Genomic DNA, 26,627 nt, shown 5'->3' on the forward strand with positions numbered 1-26,627 from the left:
CACTTGCTATCTCTGTCACGCGCGAGAGTGAACGCGAGAGAGCGAGAGCTTCGCACACTTGTGCAGCTTTTGTGGAACCTAAGAGAGCGAGTGATCGCAACTTTTGCACTGGTCTGCGTGAGAGCAGCTGCAAATTGGCAAAGAGAGCGAGAGCGAGAGAGTGCGCCTGTGTTATCACACTCTCTCGGACAGGTTGCAATTGCTCCGCTCGCGTATTGCATGCTCCAACGCATTGTGTAGATACAGATACAGATACAGATACAAGGCAATGTTACTATTGTTGTTGTTGTTGCTGTTGTTGTAGTTGCTGTGTCGCCCTGTTGCTGCAGTTGCCGCCGTTTGTTTATTTGCTTTTTTGTATCGCAAAACTTGTTGCCGCGTTGTTTTGGCCAGACTGCGCTTTTGATCTGCGCATCTTTAAGATACTCCGTTCAGTTGAGTTTCAGTGTTTTGTAACTCAAGTGCGCGCGCGCGTTACGTTCTCAATTTTTTTGCACTAAACTAAAGCAACAACATCGCCTACAACACGTCAACAAAAAACTTGCCGCTTTATCGAGTTGAGGTAGCTTCAAATTCAGTTGAAGTTTCAGCTTTAATATCAAATTTGAGTTTTGCGATTTAACGACGGCATTTGCGCGTTTTCGGCCAACGTGAATATCGCTTACAGTATCTGTATCTCGTATCTCGTGTGCTTTGAAAACTTCCATTTTTGCTTAAAGTATCTCGTGTGTTTAGAAAACCTTAAATTAAAACTGTATGTGCTAACTATTCGTGTTGTATACCTATCAAAGATACAACTGAATATAATTGCCTGCCAATTGGCAAAGAATTATGTAAAGTGCGCTTAAAGTTTGTTAAATAATTCTAAACAACTGTCAACTAAAAAATATAAAATTCAGAACTAAGGAATTATATCTTTTAAAGGTAATTTAAATGCTATGAAGAGTAAAACATTTTTAAATACATTGCTACGGTTAGAATAATACATTTTTAGAAAATTGTTCTAGTTTATTTAGTAAGAATGCATTCTTTAAGTACATCTTGAACTGAGCTGGGCTTTCAGTTCTGGAATTCTGAAATATTAAATTTTTTTTTAAATTTTGCTAGGCTTTAAAAAATAAATTATTGTAATTCTTTTTTTTCAAGAATTTAGTTTCAAGTACACCTTGAAATAAGCTTGGTTCCTAGTTCTGAAATTCCTAGAATCAAATTTTACGTAGTAAGCATTTGATTTGGGGCTATATATATTCTGACTGAAGCTGATTCGAATCGGACCACTATGTCATATAGCTGTCATAGGACCGATCGGGCGAAAATCAACTCTAATTATGAAAATTTTTTGTGTTGTATTAAGAAATATCGTAACCAAACTGATAGAGTATGCATTTCACTTTATTTTATGTATCCTGACCGATTGATGATTTAAATCGGATCACTATATCAAATAGCTTTCATAAGACCGATAGGGCAAAAATCAAGTTTTAGTGTGAAAAACTTTTTAGTTTTATGAGATATTAATACATCATTTGGTTATAGTCTATATTTTTGTTTACTTCAACAGATTTAGTATTAGGATTTTTGTCCTGGCATAGAGAAGCAAATGGTGTAAAAGTAAAGAGTATATCAATTTGTAGACGCACAATTGTTTTATTGTTCTATCCTGCTTTCCATTAAATTGTCTTTTTATTTTTCTTATATGAACCTTATTAATATTTCAAATTGTCATATTTACAATAAAATTACTGAGAAGAAAATTCTTTTTTGCAGATTTTTTAATGTATTTGTCAGTGCGGAAATAGTTCAAATAGTGTTTCCGAAATTAATAATAGTTATTAAAAAACAAAAGAAAAAATCTTAAATTGCGAAAAAATAATATCTTAAATGCTTTCGAATATACATAAATGTGTTAGCGTTCTCAACCAAATCAAGTTGCGTAATTATATTTATATAGCTGATATGACTTACAATAAACAATATTAGTTTATTGATAGTTTATGTTTGGTGCCTGTAATCTTAGGAAAATTCTCAAGAACCTCAACTATGTATTACACATATTAATTTTCCATAGAATTTCCATTTAAAGCGATAAAAAAATGTGCCAAAATGTTTATCACAACAAAAATAAAATCCAATGTCAGAAATGAAGGAAAAATATCAAATTAATAAACCCACAAGGGGGTAAAATAAGGGGACAGCGTGTAAATAGTGTGCTATAAGTCTAGTGTAAACAGTGTGAGCCGAAACTACGTGTACCTGCAGCAAAGTTTACACTACGCGCACAAATTTTGAAGTGGCTTTCGCAATGTGGCACCAATAAATGCCGTGGTGCACAGCGCCACCACCAGCAACAATAGCACCACAACAACAACAACGGGTGATAAATAATATTGAAATTGAAATAAATACAATAAACAAAACAAAATAAAGTGTAAGCAAAAAAAAAAAACCGATCGATTTACACTTTAAATATTGTCGTCGTCGTCATCGTCTTGTTTAATGTAAATATGGCATATATATATATATATAAATATATCAATATGTATATATATTTGTATATGTATTTATGTCTTGCTGATAAATTGACTTCGATTTGTTTTATTAGCATAACACTTGTGCGCCGCGTCAAAGATACAGATACGCATTGAGTGCAAGACGTTGTCAGTATCTGTATCTACAACTGCACCAAGTGTGTGTGTGTGTGTGAGTGTGTCTATGTGTCTTGTAGCGACAAGTTGGAAGTGAACTGCATTTCCTTACCTTATTCAAATGCCGTTATCTGGCTATATGCGCCATATAGATACAGCCAACAGAGATACAGATACATTTACCGATATACAGATACAGATACCAGGCCATTTGCTGTAACGATCAAGTGATTGAATTTTTTACTGCCTGTTGTTTGTACAATAATAAATATTTGTTGCCTGCTTGCTGCTTAGCCTAATTAGATAAAAATGGTACCCCAGGTGCTTTATATGTATGCCACACGTTGCACGTTGCACTGTACAGGTTACACTTCTACGGTGCCGTCTCTTTATCTTGCATGCTTTCCATTTACCATATTCGGTATCTGCATGTACATGAACTGATTAGCCACAGACGACAGTTAAAGACAACGTTGCGACTTATTGGAATATTTATACAAGTATCTGTATCTGTAGCTGTACACTCTGAAAAATATGCCACTCCAAAATGAGGTGCACCCGTTCTTGAATTTAAAACGTCTTGTTCTTACATTTTTAAAATTGATGTGTACTATAATTCTTAAATTAATTATGAATCGATATTCATTTAAATATTCAGACAGTTGAACATTATGGCAAAAATAAAATATGATAGTCTCGTTTAGATTCTTCAAGAAACAACAGAAATTTAACATATATTAAACCTGAAACTTGCTTCAATTCAATTATAAGAATATTTTGTACTAGAAATAGATACAATTTGGAAATAGTACAAGATTTTTTTACAAAACTTGAATTAAATCATATCGTTTGCACTTGAATATCCCCTGTTTAAGTACGGATATCTTGACTTTTTTTATGAGTGTATGTATCTGTGTCTATAGCTGTATCTAGAGCTGTTACTGTAGCAGACAACTGCGTCGAAGCTGTTTTAAGAAATGAGTTCAATTTGTTTGTCATGGGCTGATAAGACGACACCTACAACCAAACAAGGACGGGGACGAAGGCAAAATACCAGATAATGCTCTCCACCTATAAGACCCACTACAACAACAATAGAACCTATTAGAACAACAACCAGAACCAAGTGCGTTAACAAACACTTTGCATATCATCGACTGACGTTCGTAACAAAAAACCAATTGACACTTGAAAAACAAAATAATCAAACAAAATTAATATTTATGATAGGCAAAGCCGAAGCAGGAATACCCTAGAATATAGGAAAAATATTAGTGATATTTTCCTGCTTATTACTTTTAACAGAGCCTTGAGAAGTCTGCTCAATTTTAAAGAACATTTTCTTAATTAATCGTCTTCAGGAAATAAAAAAGAGAAAAATTTCAGAAAGTCTTCTTCATAAAATATATAAATTTATATTAAAATTTTCAATTATATATTCTAATATTAATTTATATCTCAAACATGTATAAAAAACTCCCATGCAATCTGCAATAATGTTTTTACTCATTTAAACTCATAATTTTAGTTTTTCAAATAATATCTTATCTACTCAAAACTTTTGCATAGTCAAATCACTTATTGAAATAAATGAAATAGTGTTAACTTGTGAGTATAGACAATGATTTCATGGTTAAACTTTAGACATTCATATCGTGGCAGTTGAAATCTTATCAACGGTTTGGTATGTAATTTGAATATGATTCACAATATTCCGTTGAGTACATTATAATCGTGGATTTGTCAGCGATATGTCGTCATTTAATTTGTAGCTTGGCGACAACTTTGATAAGATACACGAGTCTAAACATGAAAACATAAATATATATGAAACAAGTTGAGGTCCTCGTTGATTTCGGACTTAAGATAAGTAAATTTCTTGAACTCACCTCGCCGTTAGTACATTAAAAGATACCTAAGTATCTGAGGAGTAAGTATGTACTCATCTAATCTCTTTGAACACTCACTTCGACCTATTCACACTCACAATCGGAAGCAGATAATGCTTTAACAAAATATAATTTGCGAATTTAATAAACTTATGATTAGAATTTATTAAATACACCTGATTTCATTTATTGTACTCTCCACATTAATACTTTTCTTGGAATTTTTTATTTACTCATTTTTTTTTTTTTTTTTTGGGTTATTTCGTTTTGACAAGGGGGTAAACAAACTTATATGGGCTGATGCTGAAGTTGATTCGATCAAAGTCCAAATTTTCGATTACTTTGATTGTACTGTGGGGGCTGGTGCCTGAAAACGTTTACACTCGATTGGACTAAAGAGTTGTTCAATTGTTTTGGGCAAGGTTAGGATCAGAATTCAAGCGAACTATGATTATACAATGTTGAGACAGCCTTTTAAAGTCCTCTTTAATTCAATTGATCAGTCAGAATGCATAGGAGCAAGCCAAATGTTGTCCGCTTGGCTAAGATCTCACAAAAACTTAAGTTTTTCATACTATAACTGAATTTTCGACCAATCTTTTCTCTGAAGGCTACATGATAAAGTGGACCGATTTGAACTTAATTTGGTCAGAAGAGACAAGACCAACCAAAATGAATAAGCCATTTATTTGGCTTCTTGAAAAACAACAAAGTTTTTCATACTAAAGCTAGATTTAGGTCTAATCGTTTCTATGGCAGCTACTTGATATATTTGTCCGATCAAAATTCTGTTCGATTTTATCTGCTTGCCATATAGAGGAACCTACATACCAAGTTTGGTGTCTCTAGCTCTTACAGTCTCTGAGATATAGGTGCTCAAAAAAAGTATTTTGTTCATATCTTGTCAATAGGTTTTGTACATTTCAGAGAATATTTACAAATGTTTTAACCAAAATATATACACATATAGAGAATATATGCTAGGTTCACACTGCGTGACAGTCCAGTGTCACAGTTTTACAGTGCCTCATAATCATTTGATCCTAAAAATTACCATAAATTTCTAGCAGAACTTCTGATTCTTCATGAAATGATATCATTTCCTTTCACATTTCCTTTTGATGATAACAAGTAACTACTTTGCCATAATTTCGTGAACTTTATACCATAATTATTAATTGAGATCATTGTATTTTATTTTAGTTGGTATATTCGCAATTCATAAATGTTTTCGCTCATTCATGATACTCAAACGTAGTTTGTTTTGATAACTGAGCGTACCATGTGATTATCGTTTATTGGCCCAAAGTGTTTTTCTAGGAAAATGCCTTCAATAAATATAGTTAGTAATAGCAATTGGAAAACTGTCACAAGTTGCATGGAAGAAACAACAAAAACAAGAAAACAACAGGAAAACAACGAGTGCCATTCATTAACCAATTGCAGTAAAATCTGACCAGACCTGGACACGATAATAATAATATTTAGCACCATTTAAGTGGGTCTGTTATCAAGGCGCCGGAACGTGTCGAGATATCGCATGGAAATGAGTCAAACATCGATGATGATGATGTTATTGGTGATGACGCTGAAGTTGCAGGTGTCAGGTGAAAATTGAAATACTGTAAAAAGGGTAAGTCCATAAGAAAACAGGAAGTAGATAGTTTCTTGATAGGTGTTCAGGTAAAAAAAAAGTTCGGATGGTCTAAACAAAGGTTGCAGATAAGAGAAATTGTGATTAATAGGCTCGGTGTAGGATATATTTTATATGAGCAGAAAATAATATTTAATGATTTAGTTAAATAAGCTCGATGTAAAATATATCTTATATATATATATATATATATATGTATATGTATATATATATATATATATATATATATATATATATATATATATATTAAAGTGACAGTTTGGAAATATGAAATTATGAATACAGTTTCATTTCTGGTCGTTAATTTCCTATTTTTAGATAATAAAAATATTACACAAATGGTAACGAAATGCAATTCAATTCATAGCTATTGCAATTTTAAAAAATTTCTATCTATTTTTAACTGCATTTCCCAATTCTGCAAGAAAACAAACCATATTAATTTATGCACATCGAAAATTGTTTCTTAATTTTTGTTCCCAATTACCAATGACAAATGGCAATCAGTAATTTGTTTAGCATTATTTTCTAAAGCTGATGAACTGTAAATGGGTTAATTTGTCTTAGTTACTAAGTCAAAATTGTATAATTTTGTCAATTAATGTGGATCGCATTCTAAGTCCGATATAAGCCAAAGGAATCCCCCAGCTCTGGCACTTAACGAATGAGGCGCCAAATGGGTGTCCCATTATTCATAAGAGGAGGAGATTTTGAAATTGCTTAATACAATTTGACATATATCGATTGGCGCTAGCTGCCAAGCAATGTTGTTTGGTTTTGCATTAAATATAATTAATATTTAATATTTATGCGCAGTACGTGGACTTTAAACTAAACTTCAATTAGCATGCTAAAAATATCAAAGTAAATACAAGTATTTCTGTTTATTGTTATTTATATAATAAATAAGATACGCGCTATAAGCCCAACTAAATGTATCACCCTGAAAAAAATTAAATATAATAAAATACATAAATATATACAGAGTACTCGTACTTCCCCTGAACTCTCTTTTGGACATTGTGAGACCTCGTTGCTGTTAGAAGGTCTTCGTCACGCCACACAAATCAAATGCTCCTCACACTTTACACCTTTTTTTCATGCCGAAGCACGAGTTTTTACCTGTCCATGCATCTTATCAATATTTACATACAACTATAGACACTTGGATCGAGTGTGTTATACAATTTTCGCTATAAATTTATGGTAAATCTTCAAGGCAAATGCAAGTCATACGGTAGTCAATGGATAACAAGGCCTGTAAATTATCATTAGTAATTGGTAATTGGTATTTTGTAATTGGGCTTGCTAAATTATAGACAGCGTTATACATAGGCATATGAAATTGATATTATTGCTAAATACGTTCAAATTCCAATTTTTGTTTATTTAATATTATTTGAAATTCTCTTTAAAGTAGGCATAAATATTTAGTTTTATTTGAAATAAACTTGACACACATATAATAAATATTTTGAATATGTTATAAAAACCTGAGATATTTAACATTCTCATTAAAATAACCAATGTTTGCTGACTTAGTTATTTATTTATAGGAATTTAAAGAGCTGATTCATAGTCTAAGACTGACTTCATTTTGAAAATTTAAGTTCATTAATTATATGTCCAAATATTTCCGCTGCTTAAACTGTAAACCGTCAACAGTTCGTTCCCAATATTTTTACTAGTATTGAATGAAATTTCCAAGTCTCATATAAGCGCATTATAGAGTTCCTCAACTTAGTTAAGTTGAGATACATATGCGTGTACCAAAAAAAAAAAACTAATAAAAAAGAGAAATGGGCCTTGTCATTTCTCAACATTTCCGCTGCACTTGTAAGATATCAGCTCTATGTACCTCTTTCTCTTGCTCTTCCTTCCCTTGAATAGAAGTGTGAACTGATTCAAGTAATAATAGAACATGACATTTAAATGGTATTAACAATTATGCGGCCTAATGTCGATACAAGAATGGAAATTTGTTGCTATCTTCTGTATGTATTCATTGTGTGATTATTGTTTATTTTTATATGATTACAGTTTGGCGGTTCTCCCGTCTTCCATCTCTTTCTCTTTCTCAGCCATTCTCTCTTAGCTACTGTTCGACAGCTTTTTGTTCGTGTTTTGTGGCTTAAATGGTCAAAAACATCAGGTAGATGACTTGTAATTATAATGCCCCTCTCTATGAGCCGACTTTTGTGCCTAGAGCCGAGGAATTTATTGCGACGACGTTTCTAGATGTAGTTGCCATATCAATTGATGCACTTAGAGAAATTCTAGAGTAAAAGCAAATTTAGAGTTAAAAGAAAAATAATTTAATTCTGGTTTCTTGGGTATATCTTATCGAAAAATGTAATCTAAATAAAATTCAAAATACAGTAGTCATTATAATTGATTGGTAAATAAATTATCTTAAAGAGCAATCGAAAAAGTTAAAGTCTAAAAAAAAAACTAAATATATAAAATCAGTAATATTTTAAAATATTTAACATTAGATTGTACTTCCACAATTTGATAAAATACTAGAATAAATATTGCTTTTTCAATTTAATTTTCAATAAATTCATAATTTCTCACAATGTTTTTTTGAGAGAATCAAAAAGATTTCGTGTTGTTGCCGAATATGTATATTCGGTTCAATTGCCTGACTTCACAGCTACCTTCAAATCGTTTGTCGACAGTCTCAAATTCAGCTTCTTCTTCTTGCCCAACACCCCACTTTCCCTCCCCCTCTCTTTCCACTGTACAACGCCTTCGATTGCTTCGATAAGCTGAACAAAAGTAGGAATGATTAGGCGTTTTCTGATTATAATTCACCGTCAAATCATGACGTTGTTATTGTTGTTGTAGTTTTTGTTACCGTTGTTGTCATTGTTGTTTCAATTGTTGTTGTTGGCAAGTGAAAATATGAAATGTGTAGTTGTTTGTTGGGTGTTGTGTGTTAAGGCATAGGCCGAAAAACACACACAAACTTAAATTGAACTAATTAAAATGACAAAAAGTCGTCTGAGATGATTAACTAAAGCTATTGGCAATTTCACATGTCCATCAAACTTTGTGCGCCCAATGAGTTTGCATAAATTGCATATTTACTCTATGAATATACTCTGCAATATTTGAACAATTGCTTAAAAGACTGTACTATTGTGGTGATTGACGCTTAAAAATGTGTTTGATTTGTTTTTGCTGTAACTTAAATTTAAATTTATTATTTTATATATTTAAAGGCAACATATTTTGATTTGAAATTGTTCTTGAATTTATGAGTTAAAATAAAGCTTGTTTCTGACGGTTAACTTCTCTAAATAAATAAATGAAGCTATACGTTTTGGGCTATTTATTCGGATATGAAAAAATTGATTCTAGGGTATTTCTTTGCCGATCACTTGAAAGTACTTGAAGTTTGCTGGATTTTATTTGGTGTATAAGTATTTAATTTTTTTGTTTTGTATATTATATTGTAAATTTAATTATTTTCCTGGCATTTTAAGCCGAAAATGTGATTACCAGACTGGAATGGAATTTTTGGAGATCTTTGCATTTAAAATAATATTGTTGAAGCTTGAGAAGCAGGTTTCATTATGCTGCGCAAACGGTCAGACCAAGAAGGCTGAAATTTTGACACAACATAGCTGAGATAAGTTCATCGTGTAATAAGTCGGCTTTTTGCGAAATGTGCTCTGGAAGGGGGTCCAATTCGTGGTCAAATTTCGCACACACACCTACAAACACACAAATATTAATTAAATTGATGTTGACTAATTGCAGGTGGCTTCGGTCTAAGGTGGAGTTGATTATTTGTATTGAGAACTGAATGTGGTAGCTGGTGTTGCTATCTAGTTGTATGTTGGTGGGGTGTATGCTGCTGCTGTCACGGTTTGATGTAAACATTGATTATGCCATTGTTGCTAGCAAACTACTATCAGCAACAGCAACAGCATCGACAGCATCGACAGCAGGTTGCTAGCATGTTACTTGAATACAAAAACGCTTGTACGCTTTTCAACACAAATCAAAGCAACAACAGCAGCATTCGCAGCAGCAACAGTCACAGCAGCAATCGTCGTCGACAGCAGCTGGCAAAAGCGGAAGCACTAACAATGTCAACGCCAACAACAACAAGCAAATATAAAATCAATAGCGATGCCACAGACAGCGTTGCAGCAGCAACATTGCTTTATCATCATCATCACCATCATCATCATCATGCGCATCATCAGCAACAACAACAGCAGCATCATCATCTTCATCACCATCATCATCAGCAGCAGCAGCAGCAGCAACAACAACAGCAACTGCAACAACAGCAACTTCTATTGCAACAGCAGCTGTTGCAGCAACATGTGGCTAACAACTCGCCTCTGCAACATCTGAGCAATTTGTTTGGCCAACATTTGCCTACGCACAGTCTGCAACATTTGATAACCGCCGAGTATTGGCAGCAGCAGCAACAGCAGCGTTGCCCCTCAGCAACATCCACACTGTCAGCAATTAAAAACGAGCCAACAACTCAATCGCCATTGCCATCCCCAACGCCAACAACAATTGCAACAGCAACAGCAACAACAACAACATCGAGAGGCGCAACACGCGAAACGGCAGATGATGTTGCATCTGTGTTCAGCTTCACGCCACAGCAACACGTCAATTTTGCCGCCTCATTAGTCGCATTACAGCAAAATGATGCAGCGCCCGAGGCGACAACAGCAACAACAGCAGCCCCGGCGGCAACATCGCCAACAACGACAGCAACATCGCCGGCGCCAGCAACAAGCGTTGCCAATGATGATGACAACAACATGCAAAATGCTGGCGGTAAGTTTGAAGTTGCCTTTACATACATACATACATATATTTCAGAAATACTGCAGACAGTTTGACTTGAACGAGGGCTGTTTAAAAAGTTTGCGCACATTTTCAGAAAATTTATATTTTGTGGATATTATCATTTAATTTTATTCAATTATTACAAGTTTAAAATCGTTTCAATTTTCAACAGTATTAACTCTCCATTTTCTCCATACGGTCCCTTGTTCACTATTTCAGAATTTCAAACCATCTAAGCTTTGTCAAATCTTAACCGATTTTCTTACGGAATGTCAATTTTATATTGCTTTGACATATGTATTGATTCTGCATTAAAATTGAAAAAATATAATATTTTTGCCTTTACTATCAATTTTTTCCATGGGAATGGTGACTATCCATTTTCTCCATACTTTCCCTTAGACACTATTTCAGAACTTTAAACCTGCATAGCATTGTCAAATTTAGACCGATTTCCTTCCGGAATGTCAATTCTATATTGTTTTGACATATATTTGGATTCTGCATCAAAATTGGAAAATATAATATTTTTGCCTTCACTATCAATTTTTCCATGGGAATGGTGACTATCCATTTTCTCCATACTTTCCCTTGGACACTATTCCAGAACTTCAAACCTTCATAGCTTTGTCAAATCTTGACCGATTTCCTTCCGGAATGTCAATTTTATACTTCCTTGACGTCTTTTTCGATTCTGCATCAAAATTGGAAAATATAATATTTTTGCTTTCACCATCAATTTTTTTCATTGGTATGGTCACTGTCCATTTTCTCCATACTTTCCCTAGACACTATTTCGGAACTTCAAACCTTCATAACTTTGTCAAATCTTGACCGATTTCCTTCCGGAATGTCAATTTTATACTTCCTTGACGTCTTTTTCGATTCTGCATCAAAATTGGAAAATATAATATTTTTGCTTTCACCATCAATTTTTTTCATTGGTATGGTCACTGTCCATTTTCTCCATACTTTCCCTTGGACACTATTCCAGAACTTCAATCCTTCATAACTTTGTCAAATCTTGACCGATTTCCTTCCGGAACTTCAATTTTATATTGTTTTGACGTCTTTTTTGATCCTGCATCAAAATTAGAAAATATAATATTTTTGCTTTCACCATCAATTTTTTCCATGGATATGGTCACTTTGTCCATTTTCTTCATATCCTTCCCTTGGACATTATTTCAGAACTTCAAACCTTCTTAGCTTTGTCAAATCTTATTCAATTTTTTTTGCGGAGTGTCAATCTTATCATTATTTGAACTCTTATTTAAGTCTGTATCCATTTCTATTTTTAATTTTCTTATTTTTTATTTTTTTAATTTTTAAATTTTTTAAATTTTTTTATAATACATTTAATATAATTTAAATTTATAACTAAAACTGCTCATATTTCTAAAGCCTTTGATATCGCCTTCACTTTTATTTTTTGAATATTGCAAACTCATTTCCATTTCCTGTCTGGTCACGCTCCTGTTTTGAGCTGCTCTGACAACGTGTGTGTCTTTGATTTATTATGCGGCCTTTTGCTTCATTCATAAATAAAATTACAACCTACTCCTCAGGCCCCTTTAACCTGTCCATAGCCCGCCTCACCGTCCAGCTGTATACTCTATTCAATCGGCCTTATTCGGACTGTGTCGTGTCATCTGTGAGTTGAACTCATTTTCATACTTATCATTAGCCTCATCAGCAGACACGTTGCTGTTGCTGGTGTTGTTGTTGTTGTTGGTTGAGTCAAGTTGCTGCACTTCCGTCCTGGTCTCAGCTGAAATATCATTATTAGCATTCATGACCGCCAACGCGATATTGCCAGACCTCTCATCAACCAATCGTCTGCTTGACTTCTGTTTCCTCTCGTTTTGGCCCTGATTCTTCCACTTCTTTCCACTCTTTGTTTCTCCACGAAATTATTACTTATGTCTGCACGCAATATTTGTTGGTTTTGGGCTATCGGAGGAGACCTGACATGGCATGAAACCGAATCGTCATGCATAATATGAGCATTCTATGGCCACGTTTTGAATATTTGTTGGTCTGATAAATGACTTGATTGTTGACGGACACCGCAACACACACACACACACACACAGTTACAGAAATTTACATAGCACAACATGCCGCGAGGTGTTTTCGAAAACCAGCTCAGGAAATGATATCATTTAAATAAATATCGCATGTTATACACCCTATATAGAGCGATAACAATCGTATGGCAAAGTCGTTATGTAGATTTATTTGTTAGCCTTAAGGCTAACCGACAATTTACAATTCGTGCCATTTTATGAGCATTCAATCAATTAAAATTTATTCCATTTTTATTCAGTTTACCAAATGAAATAAAATGGACAACGAAATAATGAATGAATTCTTAAGAAAACTGATGTTTTGTAGTAAACATTCTATTCAAACAACTCTCATAAACATATTTTTTTTAAAAAGTGTTTTATGTACAAAAATTTGTTAATATAAAAAAAGGGAGTACAAATTTTAAACTAAAAATTCACATATTTGATAACTGATTATATAAACAGTTTAATTCGATGTAAATATATATTTTTTTCAACTTGTTTTAAAAACCATAGAGAACAATTTTAAAATAAATTCCGAAAATTTTTGTATATTTAATTCATTTTTATTATAATTTTTTTATATAAATATATTTTTCCTTATAATATTTTGCACTTTCTCCGAATCAATCAGAAATCCCATAATAAAATTGAAAACATAATATAAAAATGTGCCAATGAAGGCCATGTTAATTATGCAGTCGGAGAAACCTCTTTGTAACACTTCAAATTGAAAAGGCAAATCATTAATAACTAAGCGTACAACTGTTATAATCTCGTCAGAGGTGTTGCCTCTGTGGGGCATGCAAAAGGTGTCAAAAGTAAGCTCCATTTCCCCTTCCCCCTCTCAAACATAGACATCTAACAAATAGCTAAAGCTGTAAGCACGTGGATAATTGATGAGCGCCGTTGTGGCTGCCACTGCACCTAAGCAACATTGTGTGGCAGCAACATTTACAGCTTTTCAGTTCAGTTCAGTTAAACACTCCTCTTCCATTGGCATTTAGCATAATTTCAAGTGCTTTTGTATTTGACTCTATACCATAATTAAAGCATTTGTAAAGGCCTCTCTGACGGCAAACTTCAAACTAATTTGAATATAATTTCATAGAATATTACTGACAGACTACACTGATAAAAAGAAATGCATTTCTTATAAATTAATCATTAAAAATAATATTTTTTCCCTTGGCCAGAGCGGGATTCGAACCCTCCCTTTTTTTATGCAAACAGAAGCTGCGACTGGAAACAGAGCGCCACCTGACAACTATTATTTCGCACGATAATCTAGCTTATTATATTTTCTAAACAATTTATCATTGTCATTCTTTTATAAAGAACTTTTTTTTTTTAGATTAATATTCTAAGCAATAGAATTTTGCTCTTGAAATGGAATTATTTTAAGAATAAATATGTAAGACGAATGTTCTTGATTTTAGAAGTAGATCTGTTTTTTTGTAGTGTAACGCATTCTTCCTTCTTCGCCTCTCTCTCAGTTATTTATTGCTTAATCCTTGTGGTTTTGAGTTGAGAACTCGTGCCGTGCTCTCTCGTCTCTTATGCAAATTCTTTTTTAATAACCCTGGCGCACTTTTCAAACCCAAAGTTGATTTTGAACTCTCTTCCCTCTGCGCTCTTCTCAGTCTTTTGTTCCTCACTTGCCGCTGATTGCAGTCTGAGGTTCAAGTCCCGAGTCTCCATTCTCCATTCTCAAGAAGCTATTGTCTGTCTGACAGACTGAGGCTGACGCCTTTTGCTTTTGTGATTTGATTATTATTAAAAATGATAAATGAAGATGAGCCCACGTCTTGAGAGTGCAGTAGCAATTTGGCATCATCAGAGCTTGAGGTCTGACTGATGGGTTTCTGAGCTACCTGAACTGATTCTCAGTTGTTCAGTCAGTAACGGACATTGCCAACCAAGTTGAATAGACTCTAAGAAAAAGACGAAAAGTACAAATAATGAATAATGACAACTATAAGATAGCAATTTGTGGATACCTCTTACAGAGATAAAGCATAAAATTTATAACATTTAAGCAATATGTTATATATCGATACAAAGGATATTTAATATAAAATGCCGCTCAATTTTGATGAAGATCTTTAAGCTAGAAATCTAAAAGAATAGGATAGGATTAATATAAATTATTAAATTTTCTTAATTATAAGTGCAATTTGTATATCTTCATCATTATTATACTAAAAATGCGAGTAATTTTTATAATACTACAATTAATTAATCAATCTTTTCAACTTAATTAATACTTTTAAAATATTTAAAAATTGTTTTTACTGTTTCCAGTCAAATACCCGACAATTTACAAGTACCAACACTATTATTATTTATTATTTTTCAAATGCAGCTAGTACTTAAAGTAGTTAACTATATAGCCAGTTAAATAAAACTCCCACACATAAAAAAAACGCTTAAGTCTTATTTGTATTTTTGCTGCCAAAAAATAAAGCAAGTTTCCCATGAGGCAAAAAAAAAAAAAATAAAAAGATGAGAGAAAAAAGCAAAAAAGTTCCCAGGCCCGATGCCTAAGCATGCATAATTTTAATTTATTTGTAGCATAACCACAACAACAACAAATGGCCAGCTAATAAAAGTAAAAAGGCAATACGTTGGCAAGAGAGCAATATTTATGGAAATACCTTCGGGGCGGAGCTCCCGAATTGCGAAAACGTTGATCAAATTTTGCGAGATAAGCGACGCTGCAGACGCAGCCCAAAAGATGATGATAAAAGGGGGGAGCAAAGAAGAGAAGGAAAAGAGCTGGTGATGCTGATGGTTATGGCCAAGAGCTGGCATGCATATGAGCTCGACCTGAAGTCGGAGTCGAAGTTGAAGTTGAAGATGTGGCATCAACTACACCCAGAAAAAAACTGCCTAAAATGACAAACCACGTGACCTAGGAGACTAAAATTTTCACATAACATAGATGAGACAATTTATAGTGGAATAATATGGTGTTTTGACGTTTAGAAAATTATTAAGTATGAAAGACTTTGTTGGTTTTTGAGCTCTCACTAACTTTACTTAAATTTAGGGAAAATAACTAAATATGGAATAATAGCAAACAAGCTTTAAGAAACATTTACTATTTTTGAGGGATTCTTGTGACACACGACAAGTTTTCAAGCTATATTATCTATCTATTATTTATATATTTATTTTATAAAATCTAAATTAGAAATAAAAATATTTTTCCTGAGTGTAGCTTACAACGTCATCAGTTTTTGAAGGCGTTGCCAAAGAGCAACCGCAGCAGCAGACGCGACTGTGGGAACTCATGTTGCATGCTGCACACATACAACTCTTTCTCTCTCTCTCTGTTTCTGTCGCTTTGTTTCTCTGTCTCTCTTTTGAAAAACACACCCCGCCCTGTCCTGCCCCATATACCGCCATATCGTGCGGCGGAAATCTGCATTTTGCTGCATGCTCTCAACTCAACTCAACTCAACTGAAAGTTTCTCAACTCGTTTGCATTTCTTTGCCTTCAGATTGGTTGTCTGTAATCTCTGCGCCAGTTGAGCACTTGAACTTGTCTGTTGTTGTTGCACTTGATGAACGTGGCTGCAACTGCCGCCAACTGTTGCTGCCACAAATGCTGACGGTAGTCGTGCTTTGGTTATAAAAATTGAAGCCGCCATTAAATTCTGACAGTTGTCAGGCTTTCAAGCTCAGTCTCAGTCTTAGGTTTCGCTTAAGTAGTTGCTGCCCCTTCTTGCCCCTTGTTGCACCCTTGCCACCTTGCCACCTTGCCTCCTTGCTCCTTGCTTAATGGCTGCTGTGTTGGGGCAATGGCTGTTGATGAACTGCTTGGTTTTGTGTGCTATGGTTTTGTGTGGTTTTGAGCATTGAACTTGCCTCACAACAACAATTTGCAACTTGCAACTTGCATCTTCAAAATGCCCTCAACTAGGCTTTTAGCTGGTAATAGTTTTGCCTAATGATTGCAACTTGTCTAAAAGCTTAATGGTTACTTGATGAATATTATTCTTGGGCAATTTTCTAGTCTAAGCTCAACTGGAAAAGTCTGCCTATAAAAGTTCAATTAACTATAAACTTTAAGAATTATAATCGAAGAACCTTTAAAGAAAGAAAAACTTACACTGATAAAAAATTTATGCAAGTCATTGATCTTTTTTTCTTCAAAACTAAAAAGTCTTTCCTAAAAATGGGTTAAAATCATAACTCTTTAATATCATTAAGATACTTACAGCTTAATTAATTCTAAGAAGTTTTTCTTTATTTTATAAAATGAAAAATTCTTGAATTTCTTACACCTCAAATAGAAAGTTCAGGTTCATATGTCTTCATATTTATTTCAGTTAACTAAGACAAAATATCTTTAAATTTAAAACTCAGATAAGATCGTATAATCGGTTAACATTTAAAATTTATGAAAATAGATAAGATAAATATTTCATTCAATGATCAGTTCGTTTTAGTTGGTTAACACTGTGCTGGCACCTCAACATACAGATTATCACCTGCTATATGCGAGCCAACTGACTGATCAATCATTTGACGTAAAATTAGCCACGCAGCAGGCAATAAAGTCAATAAACTGGCGCCCAACAACAACAGCAACAACACTTAGGAGCAACAACAACAACAAGTGCTAGGGTTAACACAACATGGCAAAGTCTTTCGGAAATGTGTTGAAAAGTAATAAAAATGTTGGCACAATTTTATAACCACAAAGCGAGTTGAACAAAGAGTTAAGGAAGCCTAAAAGAACAGCAAGTGTGAGGAGAGGAAAGAATAGGGGGGGAAAAGACAGACAACAGACGTCATGTGGTTATAGCCAAGTCAAAAGGGTTCCCGAGGGTTCCTCAGGCTCCTCGGGCTGCTCGGCGCCTTCTAAAATGCTGAAGGTCAATCGGGCGCAACTAAATGCTGTCCAGAATATTTTTTGTTGGGGGCCTTTTTAAAAGGAGTTTTGCCGACACAACATTTTTGTGGCTCCCGAAATGAAATGTTCATGTGTATTATGAATTTGAAATTAATACCAAGAACTGTCCAAGCAATCGCCACTGAATTTTGTAGCCAAAAAGGAATCGCAATCGGTGGAATCCATTAATCTTTTTTATTTTGTTTTTTTTCCTTTAGCTTTTTTCTTTTTGCTAGATTCAGGCAAATTGTTTTCAGGTAGAGTTTGAATCCGAAACTCAATTTCCGAGCTAACTGTAAAACAGGGGCAGCTCTCTATCGCCTTTGGGCTTAATTGTGTTCCCAGGAAACTGAACCTGAACCTAAAACAGAACCACAACTTGAGCTAATTTGCCTACGCGGAACCTTTTCGCCCAAAAAGTCAATTAATTTTTGAATATGGCCAAAGCGCTTGAAATTGCCAAAACACGCTGATAATTTTAGCAAATTTTCAGACAACATATCCGCTTCGAAAATTCGATCTCTGGATGAGTTTGGATAATGGCGCTGCAATTTTCATATGACAAGCAACAACATGGGGCAATTTGAATGCCTATCTTCCTCTCTCTCTCTCTCTTTTAGTCTTACTCTTTCTTAAATTATGATTAAGTATGATCATCTGGCGCAGCTTGGCACCATACGATATGGTATTATATATGTGGTATAATAATAAAAAGCGGAAATGGTAATGATAGGGTTACCAAAAATAAGAAATATATAATAAAACATATCCTGGCATCCAGGCTCACGTTCCACAAAATACAAAAAAAAAAAAGGAAAATAACAAACAAATTTATAGTTCTTATTTCATTGTCTCTGCTCTGTTCTTTTTTTCCTGCTCTTTTTTGTGGGTTCTTTGGCTCTTTCAAATTATTATTTATGCATATAATTTGGCCAGCTGCCTTTTCTGTGGAAACTGCCGGTCGTTTTTATGGTACGTAGGCAAATTTTCTTAAAATGAAATATCACGTCTCAACTTTATTATTGCTAATTGGACTCACAGCTCCAAGAGTCTCTGCAGTCTGTGGCAAATATTAAATTGAGGCGGCCCATGCCGCGTATGAGTTATGTTTGCAGTTACCTGGAAATGAGTCGGCACAAAGGAACTGAACTTAAGTGAAGTGAACTTAACTGAAGTCAAGAGACCACCACAAGTCATAAGCGCCAGCCATGGCCCGCCAAATTCTTAATTCATATAAACAAAACGTAGCACAGATTTACCATTTTTTATGGTAAACACCGAACCTGCAACCTGCAACATGACCAATGACCATTGGCCATTGGTTATTGGTCATTGGCCAACAAATTTAACTGCCCAAACGTGACGATACGTTGCCATTGGCATTGGAATTGGCATTGGTATTAACATTGGAATTGCAAATGCATTTAATATCGCATCGCATCATCATCTGTTGCACCATTTCATTAGCAAATGGGCGGATTTACTGGCCCAACTGGAGCTTTATAAATGGCCTAAAGACCATGTTAAATGCATAAATCTGTTTCCAGTTTTTACATCAATTATACATATATTTATGACATTTTCAAAAGCACTTTAAAAGCATTTTCAGTCATTAAAAAAATAATAAGCGTTATAAAATATAGTCTTGAAATTATAAATCTATCTTTCAATTAAAGAGATAGTTAAATAAAAATTGATAGGACTAGCAAAATAATTATAGCCAAAAATATATAATTTAAAATATTTTACTATAATATTTTAACATAAAAATAATTTTAATAACATCCTCTTTTAGACCACAATTCTTATTTATTTATCAAAAATTAAATGAGAAAAAAATTTTTAAGAGATTTTAAATTATAGATTTTTTATAAATTAAAATTAAATTTATTTGTACCACTCAAGTTAGTTGTTCACTGTGCCACATGTAGCAGCAGCATTATCCTCTTTTCAGTTAGTTGTCTAACTGTGTATTTGACGTGTCCAATTTGTGTTTTATTAGCCGCATTTTGTGGCTGAAACTAAACAACGTGTAAATAAATTTGTGCCACAATTGGCCCACATAAATGCCACCAACAACAGCAGCTGCAACAACAACAACAAAACACATAATTGACGATGTGGCAGAGTCAAAGATGAGCCACAACATGTGGAATCATATGCAGCAAAAGTTGAACTTCAGTTACGGTCACAGCAAAAGCAACAGCAATAGCAAGAGGCACAGTCATGTGGCAAGGTGCATATTATTAAGCCAAAGGATTTATGACACTTGAACGCGGGCAGCAACAACAGCAACAACAACAATATTGAGAGCGAATTGAATGCATGAATGGGAAAATGAGGCAAGCAAAAAGAAAGAAAAAATACAACAAGAAGGAAAAGTTGTTTATGAAGATTTGATACCCTTACAGAGCATTGTATTCAATTTTCGATTCGGCATTCCTATGACAGCTATATGATATAGTCATCCGATTTAAATCATATTTGGTCAGGGTGTAAGATATGGCAAAAGAGACACAATCTGTAAGTTTGGTTGAGATAGCGCCAAAACTAACAAAGTTTTTCATACTAAGAAATTTTCCAAGTGTGTGAACTATGACCGCAAATTTGAACTCCTTGCAATTCGAATTTCGAAAAACGTCGTCTAATTGCACGACAAAATTTCCTCAGCTATTTTGTGTGGCAGCTTCAGCCTTCTATGTCTTACGGTTTGGTCTGTGCACTGATCAGTCAGTCAGTCAGGACAATTATTAAATTATTTAATATTTTAAACCAATGAGCAGTAAATTGTGTAATAATATTGTTATACCCTTCGAAAGGGTATAAGAGCAACAAGGTACAAGAGGCGGCCGCACGTTGGACCTGTGCCCGACTCTTGTGCAGCATCAGCAACATTTGTTGTTGCCTCCTCGAGTCATGGGAACTTTTTTGTGGCTTTAGCTTCGTACGTTTCATTTAATTTGCATGGATCGTGCGGACGTCGTACGTTGAGACTGACGACTTTGAATTGCTTCGCTTGGCCAGCTTCACATTCACAGCCGTGCCCCATTGCAGCCCCATTGCTGCCACACTGCCCCACCCCCTGTTGCTGTTGCCCGTGTTGTTGTTGTTGTTGTTGCTGTGTTGCAAGAACGAAGGACGGAGGACGAGTCGCGAGTCATCATCATAATCAACTGGCATGGCGGCTGCTGCTGTTGTTGCGATGTTGCTGTTGCAATGCTGCTGCTGCTGCTGCAGAGATGTTGCCGTTGCTTTACGCTTTGAAAGCCTATCATTATGATTATGACGAATATTACTTTTGTATATAACTTTTACGCTGCCTAAGAAAAAACGGTGTAGCACCAACAGCAACATGTTGCTGTTGCTGTAGATTCTTTTGCATGTTGCTGTGATTGGTTTTAATTCAGCTGAGTCTCAACTCGATCTGGCTAACAGAAGCCTGGCCCGTATTAACGTACGCTGCGACCTCTGTCTTGGCCACAATGGAGGGCGTGCTGTTGGCCAACAACAACAACAACAGCAACAGCAACAACTAACACAGCAGATGCATATCTGAAATTAGTTTTGGAAACCTTTTTGTACGATCTTTGCTCTTCTGTTTTGCACTAATTAGCCAAAAGATTCTCTACACTGAAAAACACGTCAACATTTAAAATCAAGAACATATATCCTATATATATTGTTCTTTGAAAACCCAACACTCTCGCCGAGAAAAAATATTCACGCAATGTTTATAAAATATCAAGCCAGAAAAAAATATATCAAAATAAAATCAACAACAGAAATATTTTAAATTTAAAGCCTGTCTTATTTTAATTTATTTATTGGTCAATTTTAGAAAAATTATTCTTACACTTAAATGTGTGTGGTCTTGAAAAAATAAGAATTTTTGATCTAATCATTAAGAACTTGGTCTTATTTAAAATGTTTAAGCCAATATGTGTTTCTTAACTTTAAGAATATATTTTTCTCGACGCATTTCTTAGACCAAAATCTTGATTTTGGAAACAATTTATTATCAGTGTACAATCTTATGTTTTCTCCTTCTTCCTTCTCCCCTCCTTTTCTTTTCTCTTTACACTGTCAGTTTTGCTCTGCAGTTGTAAATTTTATTCAATGCTATAAACACAATGACAACAACAACAATAAACGCAAATAACTTCATAAAGTTGTAATTGTTATTTAACACTCCATTCGCCACTAGATGTCGCTGCTGTGCTGTCAATTGCTGATGTTGCTGTCGGCAATTGCTGTCACGAGACCTCATGGCAATCTGTTGTTGCTGTTGTTGTTGTTATTTTGTCTGATGAATCATGTCTCTGCATGAAATTGTTGTTGTTGTTGTTGCTATTTGTCTGCGTTATAAAGAGTTATTAGCTGATTTTTGCACCTGTATGGAATTGCAGACAAATGGCCAGACAATTTTTCCATTAAGCTGTCGGCTTTTTGGCCAAGTCTTGAGTTGGTTATTTCTCATGTGCGATATTACTTTTAACTGCTCATATTTTAACAAGCATGAAAAGCGATACGTTTAAATACATGCTAAAGACTCACACTTAAAGAAATTTGTCTCTATTTATTACCTTTTAAATCTTTTAAAATGCCACCTCTTCTATTCTTCTCATATTTTTCACTCTTAATTCTTCTGATTGGAAGTGAACTGAATTCTTGCTGTTAATAAGCAAAAACAGATTGATCTGCTTATAAGAAAATCTACCCCAAAAACGAATCTTAATTTATAGTTGTCGCTGCTTAACGTTAAATGGCTGACTCAGAAATTTTAAAAAATATTTTGTTTGAAGGAAATATAGTTTTTTCTTTAATTTAATACAATTTCAATGCAAAATATGATTAAAATGAAAGGTCCCAGAATCATAATTTATGGACGGAAATTATTTTTTTTTCCAAAAAAATAAAACTGTTTAAAATTCATATATCATATAGTTCATAAATGGCAGCAGTATAACTGTTACTCTTAATTTTCAGATAATAAAAGAAAATTAAATAAATACTTAACTAGCCCTAGGCATAACAACGCTCTGAGAACTCTACGTACATATTTCACTAGGCAATGTTCAAAAAGCACAACTAATTACAATTGACAGGCAATTGTGTCAGTCTGTGGCAGCAACATTCACTCATTTGGTGAATCAGACCGTCAGTCAGTCGGTTAGTCAAGTTGCAAGTTGCCGTCTTTGCAGCGAGAGCAATTAGTTAAGCCAAAAGAGCAAAGAGAAGCCAAAAAGGAGCTCAAGAAACGAGTAAAGAAAGGAGACGATATGTGCACTATAATTAAGCATTTGCTAATTACACAACGGACAACAGTAATGTGCGCCTAGCTGCCACATAAATTGCCACCTCCAACTGCAACTGCAGCGTCAGCGCCAACCCTGGCAATGACAACTTGCAGCAGCAGCAACTACAACAACTTGCAAGCAAGCAAGCAAGCGACAAGCTACACTGAGAACATTTGGAATAAAACAAGTTCTTATGAATAATGTAACGTAGCTGAGACAATTTAATCGTAAAATAAGACGGCGTTTTGTGAAATTCAAATTGCAAGGGCATCAAATTCAAAGTTCACACATTAAGATAATTGCCTATTTTGAAAAACTTTGTTAGTTTTATAGCTATCTCAACCCAACTGCCTGAATAAGTTTGGTCAAAATCGGATCAATCAAGTTGTCTGTTATTTTTCCAGTGTAGAACTTACAGCAGTGGGGCACCGCGAGAGTGGCGGCTAATTGAGCGACCAACTGTTGAGAACTTCATTTCGATAACACAGCGGGAAGCAAGTGCAACTCTGTGGCAAGTGTTGCGGCTATTCATAGAATTAGTTGATTTATAGCAAAATTTGCATATGCAACATTGCTAAACATTACTTATTCCGATTTCGATTCACAATCCGAATCCAATTGCAATTCCAACTCTCGCTGTTCCTCTATCGATTGCAGACTATAGTCTATAGGCGGCAAGTTCGTTGCCTGAGTCTTTCGTTTTTGCAGACGTTCTGGCCTGTTTGAGCGCTTAAGTGGCCAACAGCAACAAGTTATTTGCTAGGAAAATGCGTTAATTGAACTCTCCGAGACAAACTGTAATGCTGCGTGTAACTCTGTCGACGTTGACAGCGCTGCCTCTGCCAACGTCGCATTTGTAGTTTCAATTACTGCCGCATGGCGGCTCCAACTTATGAAAGCTGCACAAAAAATATTTGCGTATCTTTTGTTGTTTTTTCGGTCTGTTGTGCAACTAATTAGTGCACACTGCACCTGGCTGTTGTTTTCTATACTCTACAAGTTGGAGGTCTTCTTTTTAATAAGCTGTTTGCTTCTTAAAATTTAGATTTAGTTAGTTAATATTGTAGATTGAGGTATTGTCCGTGTTTATCTTGTTTTACTTTTAAATTTTTGAAAGGATGCTATTCTTGTCACATACGAATGAATGGCATAACATTATTTAAATATTCTGAAATATTATATATAATTATAAGAATAAAAAAATCGTCTTTTTATAGAAAGCTCACATATTAATTGACAACGTCTATATATTAATATACTATAAATATTTTTAAATAAGTAGATAATCAAAGTCAAAGAAGAAGAAGAACAACAGATTCCATAAAAGACACATTTATCAGCTTTATCGCTAGAAATTGCGTATATAATATAATATATGAGAAAATGTTACAAATGTAGAGTAATCATATTTCGGCACTGTTCGGTGAGCTCTGTAATTATTTCAGAGAATGTATTTTGCATGCGATAGCGATGCCAATGCTGATAAACATTTGTTGTTTTTGTTGTTGTAACAATTTTCAGTAGGAGTGCACAGCGTAATATAATTTTTTCCTTTTGCTGGCATTTTTCTACAATTAATTATATGTTAATCGCAGTGCATGCTAATTACCCCCGTCGCCTGTTGCTGTTAATATTTTTTGTTGTTGTTGTTGCAACCCTGACTGCAAATATGCGTGCAACAACAACAACAACATGAGCTGTGCATTCAATTGAAAAATTACAACTTTTGTTTTGCCTTTGGCTTATTTGCGTACATTTCGTGTTTGTTCAGTTGCCGTTGTTGTTGCTGTTGCTTTACTATTGTTGTTGCTCCTTGCTACAATTTACATCAGCGTAGAGCTTGGCTTACTGTAATTTCAATGCGTCTAATTACTAATATCGAACTGTTTTTTTTTTTTGTAATGCATCGCAATGTCTGTGGAGTAATTACAATACGAATAAAAAATATTTAAAACAATTAAATTAGCAACCAAAACCATTGCTGAAACTCACAAATTACACACGAAATTATAAAAGTGGTAATAATTAACAATTTTCAATACATAAAGAGAGATGTTATTAAATTTGATTGCTTGAAACTTTTAGATATAAGCCCTTTTAGAAAAAAAAAAATTGAACAAATTAATAAAATGAATACAAATGAGTAAATAAAAAAAAAACAATAGAAGAAATAGGTAGACTAAGTAAAAAATATTTTATAAATTTAATGAAACATCAAAAATATTTTGAAAATTGATTAAACGTATACTAACTTAAATGTTATCATACATTTTTTGATTAAAACAATGCATGGGTTTATATTAAATATTTGTATAAATGGTATAAAGATGGTTAAACAATTTTTCTTACAGTTACAAAAGCTACATTTTGTTGCAATTTCAATGTCAACCAAAGAAATCATAACAAAGCCATCAAATAAATGTACAAATAAACTTAAATATACTTAACAAAAGGCCATTCAAGGTCGATTTAGGTCAATTGCAATTTGCATGTTGCTGTTGTCGATGACTGCGTGTCGATAACGATAACAATAACGATTATGGCAGTGGGCGGAACGCGACTCAGTGACATTTCTATCAAATTGAACAATTTCAGTGTCAATTTGCTTTGTTAACCAACTCGAGGCAGCGAATTAACCAGGCCAAAAGCAAAAACAATGCGATGATGGCAGAAGCTGCGAAGCTGGAAGAAACGCAAAGAATGCAGAGAATGAAGCTGGGGGAAGAGAGGAGTGCAGTGAAGTGGAGGGGGGAATAATCGCCTTGGCTGTCGGCCAAGTTGTTGAGCGGCTTTTATAGTTGTTGTTGTTGTTGTTGCCTTTTTGGCTTTTGGGTTTTCGTTTTGACATTTGTGTCTTGTTGTCGCTTTGATTTGTGCAACTTTTGTTGTCGATTGCTTCGCATTATTATGAATGACAAAGAGAGAGACAGAGATAGAGAGAGAGAGAGAGAGAGAGAGGTAGCTAAATCATCATAACAAGCTACGGACAACGGATTTGGGACTCTGTCGATCGTTTTGATCCTTGGCTTTGATCTTTAGCTGCCACACGATGCGGCATAGTTGAAAGCCTTCTTTTTTTTTTTTTGATCAGCTGCACGCATCAAACAGTAAAGCTAATTAAAGCTGCTACAATTGGACTGCAAAAACAGGCCGTGCCCCTGCATCAGTTCCCTTACTCCTTACCACTGCCCCCGCCAATCCCTATGCCACTGCCACTGCTGTATGCAGCGCCTAGTAAAAATTTATGAAGTGCAACGAATTGAGGCGCGCGCTTTGCATTCGTAAATATGCAAAAAACGGCACAGGGGGTGGAGAGGGAGGAGGGGGCAAGGGTGGGGCA

The 26,627-nt window shown here is 34.5% G+C and overlaps 1 protein-coding gene across 1 annotated transcript; it reads left to right on the plus strand.

Moving 5' to 3' along the window:
- The first annotated feature begins 724 nt into the window (after nucleotides 1-724).
- On the plus strand, nucleotides 725-11,097 carry LOC117779910 (basic-leucine zipper transcription factor A-like). Its single transcript, XM_034616254.1, has 2 exons — nucleotides 725-924; nucleotides 9,957-11,097. Exon 2 carries the CDS (start codon nucleotides 10,085-10,087, stop codon nucleotides 11,066-11,068), a length of 984 nt encoding a protein of 327 aa, XP_034472145.1. The 5' UTR covers nucleotides 725-924; nucleotides 9,957-10,084; the 3' UTR covers nucleotides 11,069-11,097.
- The last annotated feature ends 15,530 nt before the right edge of the window (nucleotides 11,098-26,627 follow it).

Source organism: Drosophila innubila (assembly GCF_004354385.1).
Source record: "Drosophila innubila isolate TH190305 chromosome 2L unlocalized genomic scaffold, UK_Dinn_1.0 4_B_2L, whole genome shotgun sequence".
Lineage (NCBI taxonomy): Eukaryota > Metazoa > Arthropoda > Insecta > Diptera > Drosophilidae > Drosophila > Drosophila innubila.

Coding starts and splice junctions, on each gene's coding strand:
- LOC117779910 (XM_034616254.1), top strand. CDS start 10,085: ATGCCATTGTTGCTAGCAAACTACTATCAGCAACAGCAACAGCATCGA.